This window comes from Lipophrys pholis (genome assembly GCF_963383615.2).
Source record: "Lipophrys pholis genome assembly, chromosome: 13".
NCBI lineage: Eukaryota > Metazoa > Chordata > Actinopteri > Blenniiformes > Blenniidae > Lipophrys > Lipophrys pholis.
In genome coordinates, this window is record NC_137632.1 from 386,845 (window position 1) to 407,486 (window position 20,642).

At 43.6% G+C, this 20,642-nt stretch overlaps 1 protein-coding gene across 1 annotated transcript in view; it reads right to left on the reverse strand.

Moving 5' to 3' along the window:
• Positions 1-433: 433 nt before the first annotated feature.
• sema5ba (sema domain, seven thrombospondin repeats (type 1 and type 1-like), transmembrane domain (TM) and short cytoplasmic domain, (semaphorin) 5Ba) overlaps positions 434-20,642 on the reverse strand; it is a gene marked incomplete at its 3' end in the record, with an annotated part of 276,170 nt that continues 255,961 nt past the window's right edge. The window contains exons 19-23 of the mRNA XM_080478145.1: positions 20,454-20,624; positions 12,274-12,411; positions 8,593-8,637; positions 4,710-4,915; positions 434-613 (exon numbers count right to left, since the gene is read on the reverse strand). Coding sequence (XP_080334271.1) covers positions 434-613; positions 4,710-4,915; positions 8,593-8,637; positions 12,274-12,411; positions 20,454-20,624 — 740 coding nt within the window. The remainder of the gene's footprint in view (positions 614-4,709; positions 4,916-8,592; positions 8,638-12,273; positions 12,412-20,453; positions 20,625-20,642) is intronic.

The window sequence follows — 20,642 nt, forward strand, 5'->3', positions numbered from 1 at the left end:
AAGAGCGTGCAACGGGGACTCGGACTTGAAGATGTGTTTCAGTGTGTTTTGCTCCCGTTGGACTCGGCACCTGTGCAGAGGTGGTACGATCGGAGCAACCTCTCTGGATCCACACGGGTCCTTACAACTGGTTGCATAAGTTCAAGACTGCACCAGGATGGTGTGTGTGTGTGTGTGTGTGTGTGTGGAGGTGGGGGGTTCATTGTTGTCCATATGTCCCGGAGGCAAAGTTCCAAAATCGCCCTTGAAAACACAAACCCTCCCATGCAGAAGAGTCGACTGTGGAGCGAAGAGGCTGCGCGGAGGAATCCAGTCTGAGGAGCATCTCAGTTCACGTTGCATCGGTTATGTCACCGTGGGATCAGGGGCGGCGACTGTTTGGGGGGGGGGGGGGGGGGCAGAGGACCGGAGGGAGGTGGTGGGAGGCTGCGTCTCAGCTGTTGTTGTTGCTGTGGTTGTAGGTCCTGCACGGCGAAGGGGAGGAGTTGGGCTGGTAGTCGAACTTGCCAAGGGGCGTGGGATAGTAGGTGGTGGTGTAGACGTTGGTCTGCTGCAGAGGCGTCGGGTAGAAGTTGGACCTTTCATCTGGCAGCAGGTTGTTTTTGTTCAGTGTCTGGAATGACAACGCAGAAGACAAAGGAGGAATCAAACCTTCGCTCCGGATCACAATCATAAATGATTTGACGCGGCAGCGCACAAAAAAAAAAAACACAAACTTGCAGGAAATATCAAGAAATTTGCTTAATTATTTTCTTTGTGTTGAACATGAATCCTTTACTCAAGGAAAACCGGATTATTTGCCTTTTAAATTGGTCAGGAAGAGACATTCGTGGGATGAGCAGCAGAGGTAAATCTGATCGAATCGGTCAATGGTATGCATTTCTAAAGTCCAGCCCTGAGGCCCATCATGAGGTGTCAGATTCTATACAGTCTTCGCCTTTTGTCCTAAAACGTAATATCTTTGATCCAACAGAACATTGTGTAACATGCATGAAAATGATCTGAACTTAATGAGTTTAAGGGCCAATCACAGCCTTTCCTGACTGTTGTCTTGATGGTCCAGGATGGGCTTCAGTTCAGGTTAAACAACAAATACTGTTTGAGGCAATGCATTGTAGAATGAGACGATCATTTCGCCATGCATGCGTGTATAACCAGGATTCTTGATATTAAACTATGCTAGCTGCCTTCTCACAGTGATCTTACCTTCTAACTTGAAAAGAACCTATTTCCAATGAGACACAAAGCAATACAGCTTGTTTCCCAGTGCAATCCTTCTTGTAAGGTATTTTGTTAGATTTCATGTAAGTGCACTTCGTTATAAGTGAAGCAATTTGCTTATTGTATTTCAGGATACAGACACTCTTTTGTAGAAATAGCTGGGTGAAGAAAAAATATCTGGTTCTTTTCAGACACTCTTGAGGATTCGAGAGAGTATCTTTATTTCTTTCTTAGAGCTACAGATAATACTAAGTAGTGATTTTTGCCTGCAGGTGAATAAAATACCTCTGGTAGCCTTGGGGTTATAGCTTGTGAGCGTGTGTGAGTTTATTTATACCCACAGCAAACCAATTTAACAAATTTAATTTAGAACTTGTCAAGCATGCTCAATACTCTAATATATGAGATGGAGGGAATTCATCGGCGCCCTTTTAAATAAAAACAAGTCCAAAACCCACATTTTATTCTAACGCAATTGCTGAGTGTCTGGTAAAAGCCGAACATAAGGTGAAACTCTTTCCAGGGGAAGCATTAGACTAATGTAATCCATCTGAACACCTCTGGGGACTGAGGCACGGAGATAATCAGGTTAGAGTCAGGGAAATACACAACGCTGGGAAATATAAATTGGCCCGGAGGAGGGAGAACCTACTGCACGAGCAGCGCCGCGGCGGTACACGGTGACATCGGCTGCACGTCCGGCACAGTCTGGCCTCCCCCCTCTGGTCATTAAAGCTAATGAGTTCGAGCTCTCGACACCGCGACGGCTGTCAGCGCCGCGTCTGCACAGCCAGAACCATAAGAGCGAGGACGGGGATCACAAACAAGGATGTGGAGCTGTGGTTAGGTTGATTCTCAGACAAATGATGTGTGCAGCACAAAAATAACTGAGGGTTAATTAAACCGACACTTTTAAGCAAATAGTTAATGAGCAAAGACACAAAAGTTTGTTTGTTTTTGGTGTATCATCACTCAGCAGTAAAAGAATGAAAATGATTGCTATGAAAATAATAAGTCAGTGGCTGGTTGCTAAGCTTCTTGAAAACCTGAATAAGACACATTCTGGATTCCATTTCTAACATTTTGAACATCAGAGATTGATGTAACTTTTCTGAGAATCGAACACGGCAGTTCAAAGGAAAAAGTATAGTAACCGCACACACCGAGGGCATACGTATGTCGTAACTTACCAAACAAGCATTTTTTGTAGTTGTGAGAAGAATCTGGAGTAATAAACTCCAGGTACAATAGTTTTCTGAGTACAAGCCACTTTTTTCCCAAGTGTTAGGATGCTAATGCGATTAAGAAGTGACTTATATGTCAAAATATACCAGTACATACCCTCTCTGACCATTAGATGTCACTGTATGACAGCAGAATGCTGCTAACATACGATGAAAAACCTCCATCATTAGGAATTCATTATTAGTAATTACCGTATTTTCTAGACTATCACCTTATGGAAAAGTTATTTGGCTGGTCAGGTGACTCATATTCCAAAGTATACCAGTTCATACCATCTGGGACCACTAGAGGTCACTGAAGTGAGAGAGTGTGTGAGAAACTTGTGAGGGACTGGAGAAAACCAGGAACCATTACTGCGAGGAATGAAATCATCATCATTTTACGAGGACTCAGGTGTGCGTGTGCGTAGCAGTAGAGCATGCCACCGTCGGGTTCGCCCACAGAGGCGCGGAATCAGGACTGCAGTTCACCATACTTTAATTAACGGGGCGAGATAGCTCGGTTGGTAGAGCGGTCGTCTGAACCCCAACCTGCCCCCATTAGAGTGACAGCGCCTTGCATGGCTGCAGCCTCCAATGGGGTGTGAATGGGTGAATGTGATGAGCTCTGTAAAGCATTTTGGGGCCGCTGTCAGCAAAAAGGCGCTATGTAAGTTAGATTATTTATCCATTTAAATTAAAACGACACACAACTGCCTCTTTCATGCTTTTCTTTGTCTGTTCCTTCCCCCCTGTCACCCCGTGTCTCTGGGCGGCTCGTCCTTTATGGGCGAGGTGAGGCAGCACACCTGATTCACCTCTCTGCCACAGTGAGGTTGTTTTTCCCTGTTCACGGTGATTTTTTGACATGTGCAAATTCTAAGTTTGGCCCAGGTGAGAACATGCTACCTCCACATCGTTAACCATCAGATTCAGGTCCATTTCAACCTCACTACATTTCCTTACATTTGAAATCACACGCTCGCCACACAGCTTTGAATTTGATTGTTGGGTTCAAACCAGGAAACCTCTTGCGGTGATGCAATAGTGCAAACCACTGTCACACCATGCCACCCTTTTAACTTAATCCACTCGATGTACCGAACACCTTCAGAGGGAGACGTGTTGGATTTCAGTCCCAAAATCAAGAAATAATTTAATTAAAGTAGGAAATGACCCAAAACATTTTAAACCATGATGAACATGACGATAGGACTGATCGTGCTGTTCCACATGAAGTAAAGCGATCAAAAACTCTTCCAGTTAGATGCTGAACTCCTCTTTATAACTTTCACTTTTCAATCAGAGTTTTATTGTTCGAAGTTTTTATGTGGATTTGAATTGAGCCGGGCTGGTGAAGCTAATCACCCAATCAGCCTTTTCCACTTTTAAAGCAAAGTTTTAAACAATTATATGACGATGAGATGAGTCGATAGCTCGCACTCAGGCTTTATTCATTTATCTATTTACTGCCTGTTTTTAAATCACACCTTAACATTCCTTTTTTTTTCTTTCTTTACCAATTTGCTTATTTTTGAGTCTCTAAAGTAAATTTGATTTGAATTTAGTTTAATATAATCATTATATATATATATATATATATATATAAAAACATCTGTGAAGAAGAAGTGTTGTGACAGGCCACTGTGATTGAATCCAGATTTAAAGAGCAGAGAAGCAGTGTGGAGGTGATTCCCGGCAATGCATAACCGTCGCGTATCTTTGCGTAAATTAGGCTTTATGGCATTTAATAAGTACACGTATCGGTACTTGGTATCAGCAAGTAGCTAAAGGTTAGTACTCGTCCTTTAAAAAAGTAATATCGGCGCCTCCTTAGTTAAGATGGTTCGTCTTTCAATGGTTTCAGACAAGCAGGAAAACAACACAAGTTGTTGCTGCCAGGAAACCAAACTAAACTCCTCACAGTGGTGGTGTGAGGAGTGTCACTTGCTGTAAATGTGAATGCACAGCAGAGTGATGGCAGTGGGAGGGTTGGGGGCTTCAGGAAGCTAATGAGCACCATTCATAAAGTCTACAGTGTGCAGACAGACAGGCTGGAGGCCTCCACCGGAGGTTTTTACATAAAAGTAAGGAGGAATAAAAATGAACAGTAATTCATCTTCTGTGGTTGGTGGGCTATTGAGATAAATGAATGAATAAAACCTCTAAATAAAACATGAATCACATTAGTTGTCCTTGAATCTTTAACATTGTTGTACTTTTGTAACACTGAGTAGTTTTATTCTCATTTCTGGGATCGCTCACCTTAAACTCCATGGGCGTGTACTTCTCGTTCTTTGGTGTGGTGTTGCCCTTGTAGTTGAGGTGGTTCGGGGTGGTGGGGTGGATGATGGCCGACTCCTGGGAAGGCTTGTGGAAGCGTTGACAGTACACGTAGATGAGGAAGGACAGCAGTCCGGCGCCCAGGAAGCAGGACACTCCAGTGGCGATCAGGTGAATGGAGGTGAATGCTGGGAAATGAAGGCAGCGTGGCATTAGTGAACTGGGGGTCTTCGACCCCTCCGTAATGCTAAAGTCCAAATACAGCTGCCCACATGTCCCTGCAGGGAATACATGGAGATCATCTAGCCAAAGAAAAATCTGAAAGGGAAGAGTCTAGACTTATTTCCTTTGCAACTTGGGTAGATTTCCCTGCATGTTGAACCTGGAGAGAGAAGGTAGTAAATTAGGAGCAAGAAGGGCTCCCACCAGTGCAAGTCGCTCAAAAAGGAAAAAGTTAAAACAGTTAAAGATAAATGTGCTAAAAATGGCAAAAGAAAGGGTAAAATCACCTAATGCCTATGCCAATGACACTATCATTAGAGACCGAGCCCAAAAATCGAGCTCTCGACCCCCGGAGGCCAGGACCCTATTGTATTTCGTGTGTTTATCGTTTTTTCTTCGTTTTCTGACTCCTGACGCCTCTTTGAGCCCAAATTTGACCCTGAAACACGCTTAAAAACTCAACTAATTTGGCACACTCATCAAGACTGACAAAAAAATAAAGGAAATGTAAAAATGAAACCCCAGAGTTTCAAAATGTGCTCTCTAGCGCCACCTAGAAACCCAAAAACGGCCATCACAGCCCGTAGGAATGTCGTAGAGAGATCAAACCAAAACTCAGTTGTTCGTCTCATCAAGACCTAAACATCACGTGCTTCATACAAAACAGATTTTCACCCAAAAAAGGACCTCATGCAAACGGTATTTCCTTTGAAGGAGAATATATTTGACCCCCGAAACTTGCTCAAATGCTCACCAAAGTTGGCACACTCATCATGACTGGCGAAACAATTTACGAAATGTAAAAAATAAACCCGAGTTTCAAAATTTGCTCTCTCACGCCACCTAAAAACACTAAAACGGCGGCCACGGTCTGTAGGAATGTCGTAGAGAGATCAAACCAAAACTCTATTGTTCGTCTCATCAAGACCTACAAATCACACGCTGATACCACAGACCGACATCCAACAGGAAGTCCGCAATTTGCCTTTAAAAATAAGATTTGCAAACGCTATCTCCTCAGAGGGTGAATATCGTATCGGCTTCAAAGTACCATTAAATATTATTGGAGACTCTCCTGCTCAATAATTCTGTTCAACTTTTTGATTAGTCGAGTGGTTTCATTTTTATTAGCCGTCAAATCTCTGCTTGCTGAATCCCGCCGCCTCCCGCCGCCTCCCGCCGCCTCCCGCCGCCTCCCGCCGCCTCCCGCCGCCTCCCGCCGCCTCCCGCCGCCTCCCCCCTCTTGTTCAAATACATTGGAAAACCGAGATGTCTCCTCAAAAACAGCTGTGACAGAACACCTCGAACAAGTGGTGACTGTGGCTAAACCGTGACTCTGATCGACAAAACGAGCAGATCAGAAGTGCGACAAGAACCTGCCGAACAAGACGATGTAACACATGAGGGGAAAATCTATAATACATGGCCTTTTTGACAAGAGAGAACAATGCTGTCATTTTTCCCTCCCACAATTTAAAGCCACATTTAGGTGATATGGTTACAGATCACTAGCTAATTAACCAGGACCCGCCCTCTTTTGACCCCACCCTAGGTTTAGGGTAACAGGACCGACCCTAGCTGAAAGTGGCTTGCTTAGCTTTATCTAAACACCCCCACCATCCACGCCCACTACAGTAGATCCTTATCTCTAGAAACCAGAAAAATTAGGAGTAGGGTTGGGGTTAGCTGGTGGCCTTCATGCCACGAGCTAGAGTGGCTTTCAAACTAAAGGTCCCCCACTTTTTTCAAAATATATTTCCTTCTTTGTTAAAACCTTCAAAATTTAGATTTGATCAATATCTAAATGGGCCAGAGGTCATGATTGGGCCAGAGGCCATGATTGGGCCAGAGGCCATGATTGGGCCGGCCCCGACGGGCCAGAGGCCATGATTGGGCCAGAGGCCATGATTGGGCCAGAGGCCATGATTGGGCCAGAGGCTTGCAGCTTTAATTTACTGTAGTTCTTCATCCCTGGTTCAGGCGTTTGGGTTTTTAAAATCTGCTTTCAATATTTTCCAATCTCGTCTGCACAATTTGAAGTTTGTCTTGAACACAGAGAAAACAAAAGTGATGGTCTTTACTCATTGTAAATTTCTTCCAGAACTAAAAACCACTCAAGGTAAACAAATAGAACGTGTCAGTAGTTACAAGTATCTTGATTTTGTCTTTTAAAGAGCACATTGCAATTTAAAATCAAGATTACATTTTATTTTCCTAACAAATCATGTGTTTCCCTAAGTGCCATAAATGACTTGTGTCCGCACCATTTTGACCACTTATCGACTATGGCGATGCCCTTTATATGAGCGCTTCATCGAAATGTCTGCAGCCCTTGAACACAGTGAATCATTGTGCCTTAAGGTTTGCCACCGGTTGTGGTCGCATCGCTCACCACTGTGAACTGTAACAGAGCTGAGTGGCTTCACGCACTGGATGACCTCAGTATACAAGACTCTTCTTGGCTTGGTTCCTTCCTACCGATGTGCTCTTCTCCAGAGACCCAACAGCCATTGTTCCTTACATTCAAATGACATTCTTCACCTACATGTTGCTCATGTTCAGACTGAACTGGGAAAGTGAGCTTTTAGTTTTTCTGCCTGGAACAACATTCAAACAGAAACTAAAATGTCCCAACTGGTATCCTTAAATCATGTCCATTCTTTTATTCTAAGAGCGAGGATGAAATGGTCTAACCAGTTAAAGTACTTTGGCTAAAATGGCAAAACCAAAAAACACAAGCGGCTAGAATAGCTAAAGCACTAAATGCAACAAAAAGATGAAAGAACTAAAACAGATAAAAATACCAAAATGTTATAAAAAAAACCCAAAAACCTAAAATGGTTTAAACAGTTAAATAACAGCTTAAATAGCAAACCTGCTAAAAATATAAAATGGCTCAGTTTAGAATGATTAAAAAGAAATGCTGAAAAAGAAAAACTCCTAAAAATGGCAAATAAAAAATAGCAATGGCTGAATTAGCTAAAGCGCTAAAAACAACTGATGAATGAAAATATATAATTAAGAGCTCAGAAAAAGGTAAAAACTGCAAAAAGATATTTAAATAAATTCATAAGTTATAAGAAGTTTAAAAGCAACATTATCTTTATTTTGAAAGTTGGACAGATGAATTTCATTTGGTATAAAGTTGATATAAAATGCTTTTTAGTCATTTTCCTCTCACAGAAAAGACTTAAGTCTTCATGTTTAGGCAGAGTATCTCAAAATAATCCTTCAGAGAGAGAAACATGATCCATTCTGACACTTAATGAGCTTTATTCTTTCACATTGAATGGGTTCCTGAATAAAAAGAGATCCATTCATTCAGTTCACCAGACTGAGCTAAGAAAGCAACCTAATAAAAACTAAATTTAAACTTGTGATTGTTCAAATGATTCATGTAAACTTCTGTAAAACTTTTATTTTGTAGAATCCTTCAAGCAGTTATGAGTCCATAAACAACTTTTTTGGGCGGTTAGGTCGCGATGAATTGTTTTAACTGTTATATAACAGACATAAAGTGAACATATGATGCATGGAAATGCACATGAACATCTGTGGAAACACGGGGAGGGTAGAAACAAAGCCAAACATCTGTAACATGCACACAGAGAGATGAAGAGGAGGCAGCTGGTCATCCACTTACCTCCACACTGTTGGTCCTGATCAAAACCAGAAGCAGGGAGAATGACTGTGGAGAGGAGGAGAGGAACACACACACACACACACACACACACACACACACACACACACACACACACACACACACACACACACACACACACACACACACACACACACACACACACACACACACACACACACACACACACACACACACACACACACACACACACACACATCAGGGGAAGCTGACACATGCAGAAACACAATGAGACGTTGAAATGTCTTCTTGGTGTTGCAGGATGGAAATTTTTCATCGTGTCACCGCAGTAGAATTTAATGGCAGAGCAACTGATTAATGTTGGAGCTCCGTGTTTCCTCGCAGGCGTCCTTCTCCTCTACAAGTGACCTCAGCAAATCCATCCTTCGCCTCATTGGAATTTACAATAAAATTAGATGTGATTGGGTGTTGTGACAAGCCATTAATATTAATCGCCTTCATCACCGCTCATTAGGGATTCGGAGCCTGACGGGGTGTGTGTGTGTGTGTGTGTGTGTGTGTGTGTGTGTGTGTGTGTGTGTGTGTGTGTGGGGTTATCGGATTCAGGCCGACTCATTACGGTTAATTAAGAAAAGCCGGTGAAAAAGAAAAAGAAGAAAAGCCGGTGAGTTTGGTTCGGGGGAAGAGGTGCACATCAGACGTTGGATACGTCCAAGTAAGGAAGATAAAAAAGCTGCATCCCAATGAGCTGCTGTCAGTAAAGGGTTAACCAAGAGTCTGATTGTGTGAAGCATCTTTACCGAACTCAAGAGTCAACTGGAGCTAAAAAGTGACCGATGGCAGGGATCTGCTCCAATCCTCTGAGCTGCTGATTCTTCTGCTTTTCTTCATCACAGTTGGTTTTCTCAGACATTCTCCAATCCTCTACCTGCTTTCAAACTATTTCTCCAGACAGACATTTCTAGCAAAATGCAAACCGTGCTCTCCTCTATCTTTTTATTGTTTGGCAACCGTCAAATCTGATCGTTATTGTGGTAAATATCGATATATTTTCATGTACATGTGTTTTAGCTAACTGTTGTTTACACTAACTGTTGTTTACACTGTCTGTTGTTTACACTGTCTGTTTTGGCTAACTGTTGTTTACACTGTCTGTTGTTCACACTGTCTGTTGTTTTAGCTAACTGTTGTTTACACTGTCTGTTGTTCACACTGTCTGTTGTTTTAGCTAACTGTTGTTTACCCTGTCTGTTGTTTACATTGAATGTTGTTTACACTGTCTGTTGTTTACCCTGTCTGTTGTTTACATTGAATGTTGTTTACACTGTCTGTTGTTCACACTGTCTGTTGTTTTAGCTAACTGTTGTTTACACTGTCTGTTGTTTACACTGTCTGTTGTTTTAGCTAACAGTTGTTTACACTGACTGTTGTTTACACTGAATGTTGTTTTAGCTAACTGTTGTTTACACTGTCTGTTGTTTACATTGACAGTTGTTTACACTGAATGTTGTTTTAGCTAACTGTTGTTTACACTGTCTGTTGTTTACACTGTCTGTTGTTTTAGCTAACAGTTGTTTACACTGACTGTTGTTTACACTGAATGTTGTTTTAGCTAACTGTTGTTTACACTGTCTGTTGTTTACATTGACAGTTGTTTACACTGAATGTTGTTTTAGCTAACTGTTGTTTACACTGTCTGTTGTTTACCCTGTCTGTTGTTTACATTGAATGTTGTTTTAGCTAACTGTTGTTTACACTGTCTGTTGTTTACATTAACTGTTGTTTACACTGACTGTTGTTTTAGCTAACTGTTGTTTACACTGTCTGTTGTTTACACTGACTGTTGTTTACATTGAATGTTGTTTTAGCTAACTGTTGTTTACACTGTCTGTTGTTCACACTGTCTGTTGTTTTAGCTAACTGTTGTTTACCCTGTCTGTTGTTTACATTTAATGTTGTTTACACTGTCTGTTGTTTACCCTGTCTGTTGTTTACATTGAATGTTGTTTTAGCTAACTGTTGTTTACACTGTCTGTTGTTTTGGCTAACTGTTGTTTACACTGTCTGTTGTTTACATTTAATGTTGTTTACACTGTCTGTTGTTTACATTAACTGTTGTTTACACTGTCTGTTGTTTTAGCTAACTGTTGTTTACACTGTCTGTTGTTTTAGCTAACAGTTGTTTACACTGACAGTTGTTTACACTGAATGTTGTTTTAGCTAACTGTTGTTTACACTGTCTGTTGTTTACCCTGTCTGTTGTTTACATTGAATGTTGTTTTAGCTAACTGTTGTTTACACTGTCTGTTGTTTACATTAACTGTTGTTTACACTGACTGTTGTTTACACTGAATGTTGTTTTAGCTAACTGTTGTTTTAGCTAACTGTTGTTTACACCATCTGTTGTTTACACTGACTGTTGTTTTAGCTAACTGTTGTTTAAGCTAACTGTTGTTTAGACTGTCTGTTGTTTACACTGACTGTTGTTTACATTAACTGTTGTTTACACTGACTGTTGTTTACACTGAATGTTGTTTTAGCTAACTGTTGTTTAAGCTAACTGTTGTTTAGACTGTCTGTTGTTTACACTGACTGTTGTTTTAGCTAACTGTTGTTTAAGCTAACTGTTGTTTACCCTGTCTGTTGTTTACCCTGTCTGTTGTTTACACTGACTGTTGTTTTAGCTAACTGTTGTTTAAGCTAACTGTTGTTTACACCATCTGTTGTTTACACTGACTGTTGTTTACACTGACTGTTGTTTTAGCTAACTGTTGTTTAAGCTAACTGTTGTTTACCCTGTCTGTTGTTTACCCTGTCTGTTGTTTACACTGACTGTTGTTTTAGCTAACTGTTGTTTAAGCTAACTGTTGTTTACCCTGTCTGTTGTTTACCCTGTCTGTTATTTACACTGGCTTTTGTTTACATTGAATGTTGTTTTAGCTAATTGTTGTTTACACTGACTGTTGTTTACACTGACTGTTGTTTACACTGTCTGTTGTTTACACTGTTGTTTTAGCTAACTGTTGTTTACACCGTCTGTTGTTTACACTGACTGTTGTTTTAGCTAACTGTTGTTTACACTGTCTGTTGTTTACACTGTTGTTTAAGCTAACTGTTGTTTACCCTGTCTGTTGTTTACACTGACTGTTGTTTACACTGACTGTTGTTTTAGCTAACTGTTGTTTACACTGTCTGTTGTTTACATTGAATGTTGTTTACACTGTTGTTTAAGCTAACTGTTGTTTACCATGTCTGTTGTTTACACTGACTGTTGTTTACACTGACTGTTGTGCCGCTGTGAGACAGAATCATGGTTTAGGAATGCAGTAAAGCTTGTAAGTATGTAATGCTTGCAAGAAAGTAAAAGTAATCTAACTACTAGAGGTTTACAAGTTACTTACAAAAGTAATCATTACCCGGGCAGTAAGACGTGACTGCCCATTGGTGGTCGCTTCTTAAACAGAGTTGCAGTCGAAGCCAAACAACTAAAAAGCAGTGAGTCATCGTCCAGAGAGGATCTTGCCTCCGTCACGCTGCAGCACAGTGACCTGACGTAGAACTGACTTCATGCTAACAGCCCCGCTTCTCCTGCAGTTCAGTCGCCATCATAAAAACTAGACCGAAGCATGCAGGGAGTTCGGTGACGTTGGCAAAGCAGAAGAACGACGACAGTCCTCAAACTTCAAGCGTTGACCGACTCACCGGGTATCTCATTGCAGTCCCTGCGCTGCGTGGCGTTCCCCACACAGGGGACGTTTCCCTGAGCACCACACACCCGACTCCTCATCTGCAAGCCGGAGTCATCGCAGGCCGACCACAGCGACCAGGCCATCCAGCCACCTACACACAGAGAGCAGAGCAACGTGAGGCCGATCGGAGAACCGGCGCCCACCCAAGCTGCCACCACCTGCGGCCGCCAACCTTCCCAGGCTGCCAGACACACTGAGCAGTGACACGTAACCGGGACTGCAGGAGTAGAAAGCCAGAGTTTGTTTAGTGCATGGCGGAGATGTTTGTCTCCAGAGACAAAGCTTCAGTACTGTTTCCCCGCAGCGGGCCAGCAAACCGCTAAACAAGAAGCATCCCAACGTCCAGCACCTCGCTGCTGCACCCGCTGCTGCACCCGCTGCTGCACCCGCTGCTGCACCCTGCACCTGCTGCTGCACCCTGCACCCTGCACCCGCTGCTGCACCCTGCACCCGCTGCTGCACCCGCTGCTGCACCCTGCACCCGCTGCTGCACCCGCTGCTGCACCCGCTGCTGCACCCTGCACCCGCTGCTGCACCCTGCACCCGCTGCTGCACCCTGCACCCACTGCTGCACCCGCTGCTGCACCCTGCACCCGCTGCTGCACCCGCTGCTGCACCCGCTGCTGCACCCGCTGCTGCACCCGCTGCTGCACCCGCTGCTGCACCCTGCACCCGCTGCTGCACCCTGCACCTGCTGCTGCCTCCATTCAGAAGCAGCAGCTTGTTATTCAGCCTTGGCCCGAGAGAGAGAGAGAGAGAGAGAGAGAGAGAGAGAGAGAGAGAGAGAGAGAGAGCGAGAGCGAGAGCGAGAGCGAGAGAGAGCGAGAGAGAGAGAGAGCGAGAGAGAGAGAGAGTGATAGAGAGAGTGATAGAGAGAGAGAGAGAGAGAGAGAGAGAGTGATAGAGAGAGTGATAGAGAGAGAGATAGAGAGAGAGAGAGAGCGAGAGAGAGAGAGAGAGAGAGAGAGAGAGAGAGAGAGAGAGAGAGAGAGAGAGAGAGAGAGAGAGAGAGAGAGGCTAAAGGACAGGCCTCTTTACCTTTCCTATCAATCTGACGCTCGCCACCAGGCTGCTCCATCTGCTCCCTCCTCTCTGCACAAGCATCTAGACACAGAACACACCACCACAAGCTTGTTTAATAGCTTTGCATCGCTACAGCTTCGCTTTAATTGCTTCATTTATTCCCATTTCTTCACGTCACCCGTCCGGCCTCATCAGTATTCCGCCCCGATGCCCTCCTCCCCGCTGTCCTCCATTACTGGGGGAGACTTTAATCAAATGACCCGCGACAGAGGCATCAAATATCCCAGTGACTGACAGCCGGCTGGCCTCTAATTACACATGCAGAGCGCCCGGGAGGACCCCGCTGGATGGCCGGCGTCCCGCCTGTCAATAACAGGAACCCATGGCGGGCCGGAGAGGCTGCTCGCGGCTGCTCGCGGCGCGACTGCTCGCGGCTGCTCGCGGCGCGGCTGCTCGCGGCTGCTCGCGGCTGCTCGCGGCGCGGCTGCTCGCGGCTGCTCGCGGCGCGGCTGCTCGCGGCTGCTCGCGGCTGCTCGCGGCGGGCCGAGCTAACGTGTTGGTGTGAGTCAGACAGGAAACATTAACCTGATCAGGTCGCTGATTAGCATCCTGGCTAACAGAACCACAGTGTGTGTGTGTGTGTGTGTGTGTGTGTGTGTGTGTGTGTGTGTGTGTGTGTGTGTGTGTGTGTGTGTGTGTGTGTGTGTGTGTGTGTGTGTGTGTGTGTGTGTGTGTAATTACCAGGGAGGCAGAATGTTATTCTCTCTGTGAATGACAGATTGACTAATTCAAACTGAAAAGCATCTGAGAAGGAAAAAAAGACTTTTGAAGGGAACAATTTAATTCGGGCAGAAATAATCTGTCGGCATGCAGGCATAGTTTTGAAAAAACATCCCAAGATGATGAATATCAGTATTTTTTATTTATTTATTATTTATTATTTATTATCAGAAAAGAAAACACGGAGGGCCGTTTTGATATTAAAACCTGGAATCAGAGTGGAGCTGAAGCCTCATGAGTTCTGCGACTGGAGGTTTTTCTTCTCCTCCTGGATTAGCAGGCAGAGCTCATGAATGTTTCAGTGTGGAGTGAGGGGGAGGTGTGGGTGGGCTTTTTCATACATCTCACAAATCATCACAATTGAAGGAAGCAAGAAAACCCTTCAATGAACAATAAAAATAAAAGCTTATCAGCTGCCATGTGGACTACATACAGATTACAGAGCATCTTCCTCCTCTAACATCAGACTATAGAGCAGAGGTCTCCGACCCCGGACCTCAAGAACCCCTGTCCTGCATGTTTTAGTTCCTCCCTGCTTCAGCAGACCTGAATCTAATGATGATGTCATCACCAAGGTTGTGAAAAAGCCCAATAAGGAGCCCCTCATTGGAATCAGGTGTGTTGGAACTGGGAGGAGCTAAACCTGCAGGACAGAGACCCTGGAGGACCAGGGTTGGACAGAGCATCTTCCTCCTCTAACATCAGATTATAGAACATCTTCCTCCTAACATAAGATTATAGAGCATCTTCTTCCACTAACATCCAGATTATAGAGCACCGTTCTCTACTAACATCCAGATTATAGAGCATCTTCCGCCTCCGCTAACATCCATAATATAGAGCATCTCCCCCTCTAACATCCCGATTATAGAGCATCTTTCCCCTAACATCAGATTATAGAGCATCTTTCCCCCTAACATCAGATTATAGAGCATCTTCCGCCCAACATCCAGATTATAGAGCATCTTCCTCCTCTAACATCCAGATTATAGAGCACCGTTCTCTACGAACATCCAGATTATAGAGCATCTTCCGCCTCCTCTAACATCCATAATATAGAGCATCTCCCTCCTCTAACATCCATAATATAGAGCATCTTTCCCCCTAACATCAGATTATAGAGCATCTTCCGCCAAACATCCAGATCATAGAGCATCTTCCTCCTCTAACATCAGATTATAGAGCATCTTCCGCCCAACATCCAGATTATAGAGCATCTTCCTCATCTAACATCCAGATTATAGAGCACCGTTCTCTACGAACATCCAGATTATAGAGCATCTTCCGCCTCCTCTAACATCCATAATATAGAGCATCTCCCTCCTCTAACATCCATAATATAGAGCATCTTCCTCATCTAACATCCAGATTATAGAGCATCTTCCCCCTAACATCAGATTATAGAGCATCTTCCGCCCAACATCCAGATTATAGAGCATCTTCCTCCTCTAACATCAGATTATGGAGCATCTTTCTCCCCTAGCATCCAGATTATAGAGCATCTTCCTCTAACATCCAGATTATATAATCAGATTATAGAGCATTGCCCCATCTAACATCCAGATTATAGAGCATCCCCTCCTCGAACATCACATTATAGAGCATCCCCTCCTCTAACATCACATCATAGAGCATCCCCTCCTCTAACATCACATTATAGAGCATCTCCTCCTCTAACATCACATTATAGAGCATCTCCTCCTCTAACATCACTTTATAGAGCATCGTCCTCCTCTAACATCACATTATAGAGCATCCCCTCCTCTAACATCACATCATAGAGCATCCCCTCCTCTAACATCACATTATAGAGCATCCCCTCCTCTAACATCACATTATAGAGCATCTCCTCCTCTAACATCACATTATAGAGCATCCCCTCCTCTAACATCACATTATAGAGCATCTCCTCCTCTAACATCACATTATAGAGCATCCCCTCCTCTAACATCACATTATAGAGCATCCCCTCCTCTAACATCACATCATAGAGCATCCCCTCCTCTAACATCACATTATAGAGCATCTCCTCCTCTAACATCACATTATAGAGCATCTCCTCCTCTAACATCACTTTATAGAGCATCGTCCTCCTCTAACATCACATTATAGAGCATCCCCTCCTCTAACATCACATCATAGAGCATCCCCTCCTCTAACATCACATTATAGAGCATCGTCCTCCTCTAACATCACATTATAGAGCATCTCCTCCTCTAACATCACATTATAGAGCATCGTCCTCCTCTAACATCACATTATAGAGCATCTCCTCCTCTAACATCACATCATAGAGCATCCCCTCCTCTAACATCACATTATAGAGCATCTCCTCCTCTAACATCCAGATTATAGAGCACCGATGTCTACTAGCATCCAGATTATAGAGCATCTTCCTCCTCTAACATCCATAATATAGAGCATCTTCCTCCTCTAACATCCAGATTATAGAGCATCTTTCCCCTAACATCAGATTATAGAGCATCTTCCGCCCAACATCCAGATTATAGAGCATCTTCCTCCTCTAACATCAGATTATGGAGCATCTTTCTCCACTAGCATCCAGATTATAGAGCATCTTCCTCTAACATCCAGATTATATAATCAGATTATAGAGCATCGCCCCATCTAACATCCAGATTATAGAGCATCCCCTCCTCTAACATCACATTATAGAGCATCCCCATCTAACATCCAGATTATAGAGCATCCCCTCCTCGAGCATCACATTATAGAGCATCCCCTCCTCGAACATCACAGTATAGAGCATCTCCTCCTCTAACATCACAGTATAGAGCATCTTCCTCCTCTAACATCCAGATTATAGAGCATCTTCCTCCTCTAACATCCATAATATAGAGCATCTTCCTCATCTAACATCCAGATTATAGAGCATCTTCCCCCTAACATCAGATTATAGAGCATCTTCCGCCCAACATCCAGATGATAGAGCATCTTCCTCCTCTAACATCAGATTATGGAGCATCTTTCTCCACTAGCATCCAGATTATAGAGCATCTTCCTCTAACATCCAGATTATATAATCAGATTATAGAGCATCGCCCCATCTAACATCCAGATTATAGAGCACCCCCTCCTCTAACATCACATTATAGAGCATCCCCCTCTAACATCACATTATAGAGCATCTCCCCCTCTAACATCACATCATAGAGCATCCCCTCCTCTAACATCACATTATAGAGCATCTCCTCCTCTAACATCACATTATAGAGCATCTTCCTCCTCTAACATCACATTATAGAGCACCGTCCTCCTCTAACATCACATTATAGAGCATCTCCTCCTCTAACATCACATTATAGAGCATCTTCCTCCTCTAACATCACATTATAGAGCATCCCCTCCTCTAACATCACATTATAGAGCATCTTCCTCCTCTAACATCACATTATAGAGCACCGTCCTCCTCTAACATCACATTATAGAGCATCTCCTCCTCTAACATCACATTATAGAGCATCGTCCTCCTCTAACATCACATTATAGAGCATCCCCTCCTCTAACATCACATTATAGAGCATCTTCCTCCTCTAACATCACATTATAGAGCACCGTCCTCCTCTAACATCACATTATAGAGCATCTCCTCCTCTAACATCACATTATAGAGCATCTCCTCCTCTAACATCACATCATAGAGCATCTCCTCCTCTAACATCACATTATAGAGCATCCCCTCCTCTAACATCACATTATAGAGCATCGTCCTCCTCTAACATCACATTATAGAGCATCCCCTCCTCTAACATCACATTATAGAGCATCCCCTCCTCTAACATCACATTATAGAGCATCGTCCTCCTCTAACATCACATCATAGAGCATCTCCTCCTCTAACATCACATTATAGAGCATCTTCCTCCTCTAACATCACATTATAGAGCACCGTCCTCCTCTAACATCACATTATAGAGCATCTCCTCCTCTAACATCACATTATAGAGCATCGTCCTCCTCTAACATCACATTATAGAGCATCCCCTCCTCTAACATCACATCATAGAGCATCTTCCTCCTCTAACATCACATTATAGAGCACCGTCCTCCTCTAACATCACATTATAGAGCATCTCCTCCTCTAACATCACATTATAGAGCATCTCCTCCTCTAACATCACATCATAGAGCATCGCCTCCTCTAACATCACATTATAGAGCATCCCCTCCTCTAACATCACATTATAGAGCATCGTCCTCCTCTAACATCACATTATAGAGCATCTCCTCCTCTAACATCACATTATAGAGCATCCCCTCCTCTAACATCACATTATAGAGCATCTCCTCCTCTAACATCACATCATAGAGCATCTCCTCCTCTAACATCACATTATAGAGCATCCCCTCCTCTAACATCACATTATAGAGCATCCCCTCCTCTAACATCACATTATAGAGCATCCCCTCCTCTAACATCACATTATAGAGCATCCCCTCCTCTAACATCACATTATAGAGCATCTCCTCCTCTAACATCACATTATAGAGCATCGTCCTCCTCTAACATCACATTATAGAGCATCCCCTCCTCTAACATCACATTATAGAGCATCTTCCTCCTCTAACATCACATTATAGAGCATCTCCTCCTCTAACATCACATTATAGAGCATCGCCCTCCTCTAACATCACATTATAGAGCATCCCCTCCTCTAACATCACATTATAGAGCATCTTCCTCCTCTAACATCACATTATAGAGCACCGTCCTCCTCTAACATCACATTATAGAGCATCTCCTCCTCTAACATCACATTATAGAGCATCTCCTCCTCTAACATCACATCATAGAGCATCTCCTCCTCTAACATCACATTATAGAGCATCCCCTCCTCTAACATCACATTATAGAGCATCTCCTCCTCTAACATCACATCATAGAGCATCTCCTCCTCTAACATCACATTATAGAGCATCCCCTCCTCTAACATCACATTATAGAGCATCGTCCTCCTCTAACATCACATTATAGAGCATCCCCTCCTCTAACATCACATCATAGAGCATCTCCTCCTCTAACATCACATTATAGAGCATCTTCCTCCTCTAACATCACATTATAGAGCACCGTCCTCCTCTAACATCACATTATAGAGCATCTCCTCCTCTAACATCACATTATAGAGCATCGTCCTCCTCTAACATCACATTATAGAGCATCCCCTCCTCTAACATCACATTATAGAGCATCTTCCTCCTCTAACATCACATTATAGAGCACCGTCCTCCTCTAACATCACATTATAGAGCATCTCCTCCTCTAACATCACATTATAGAGCATCTCCTCCTCTAACATCACATCATAGAGCATCGCCTCCTCTAACATCACATTATAGAGCATCCCCTCCTCTAACATCACATTATAGAGCATCGTCCTCCTCTAACATCACATTATAGAGCATCCCCTCCTCTAACATCACATTATAGAGCATCCCCTCCTCTAACATCACATTATAGAGCATCTCCTCCTCTAACATCACATCATAGAGCATCTCCTCCTCTAACATCACATTATAGAGCATCCCCTCCTCTAACATCACATTATAGAGCATCCCCTCCTCTAACATCACATTATAGAGCATCCCCTCCTCTAACATCACATTATAGAGCATCCCCTCCTCTAACATCACATTATAGAGCATCTCCTCCTCTAACATCACATTATAGAGCATCCCCTCCTCTAACATCACATTATAGAGCATCCCCTCCTCTAACATCACATTATAGAGCATCCCCTCCTCTAACATCACATTATAGAGCATCTCCTCCTCTAACATCACATTATAGAGCATCGTCCTCCTCTCACCATTATAATCAGCTCATATGAGTGAATCAGTCCCCAACGCACTGCAACATTACTTGTGTTCAAAATAGGAAGAAATCCTAATCCAGAGAAAATCAACTAATTAGCAATTAATCAACTTTTCTGACAATTTTAAAAATGGCTGTATTAGTTTGTGTTTTACTTGCTGGGATCCAGATATTTCTGCTTTGTTTTTATTTCTCTCTCTCTTGATCAGATCAGAAGCATTATGTGAGCTTTCCATATGCAGTCGGGCGTCTGCTCAAACCTTTCTGGAGGTTGCCATGGTGAGGAACAGCAGGGAGCCACGCAGCCAAAGGTTGTTTTCTCAGCATGACACTGTTTATCGTTTCATCCATGTAAAAACCTGCTGTCTTCATTAGCGGCAGATGAAAGAAGCAATTTATCAGAGCGACAGGACGGAGGTGACCTGGGGTAGGGGGGCCGGTGGCCCGGCCGGAGGGGGTGGGAGTCACTCAGAGGTTTTGGCGAGAGGTCTTACCATCACATGTGTGTGTGCTGCACAGAGCCTCTTCGGTGTGCAGCCCGATGCAGATGTCTCCTCCGTTAGCGGGGGCGGGGCTGTTGCAGGAGCGCGTGCGTTGGTAGTGACCGCCACCGCATCCCACCGAGCACTGAGACCAGGACGACCAGCAGGACCACCCGCCTCTCACTGCAACACACACAGTGC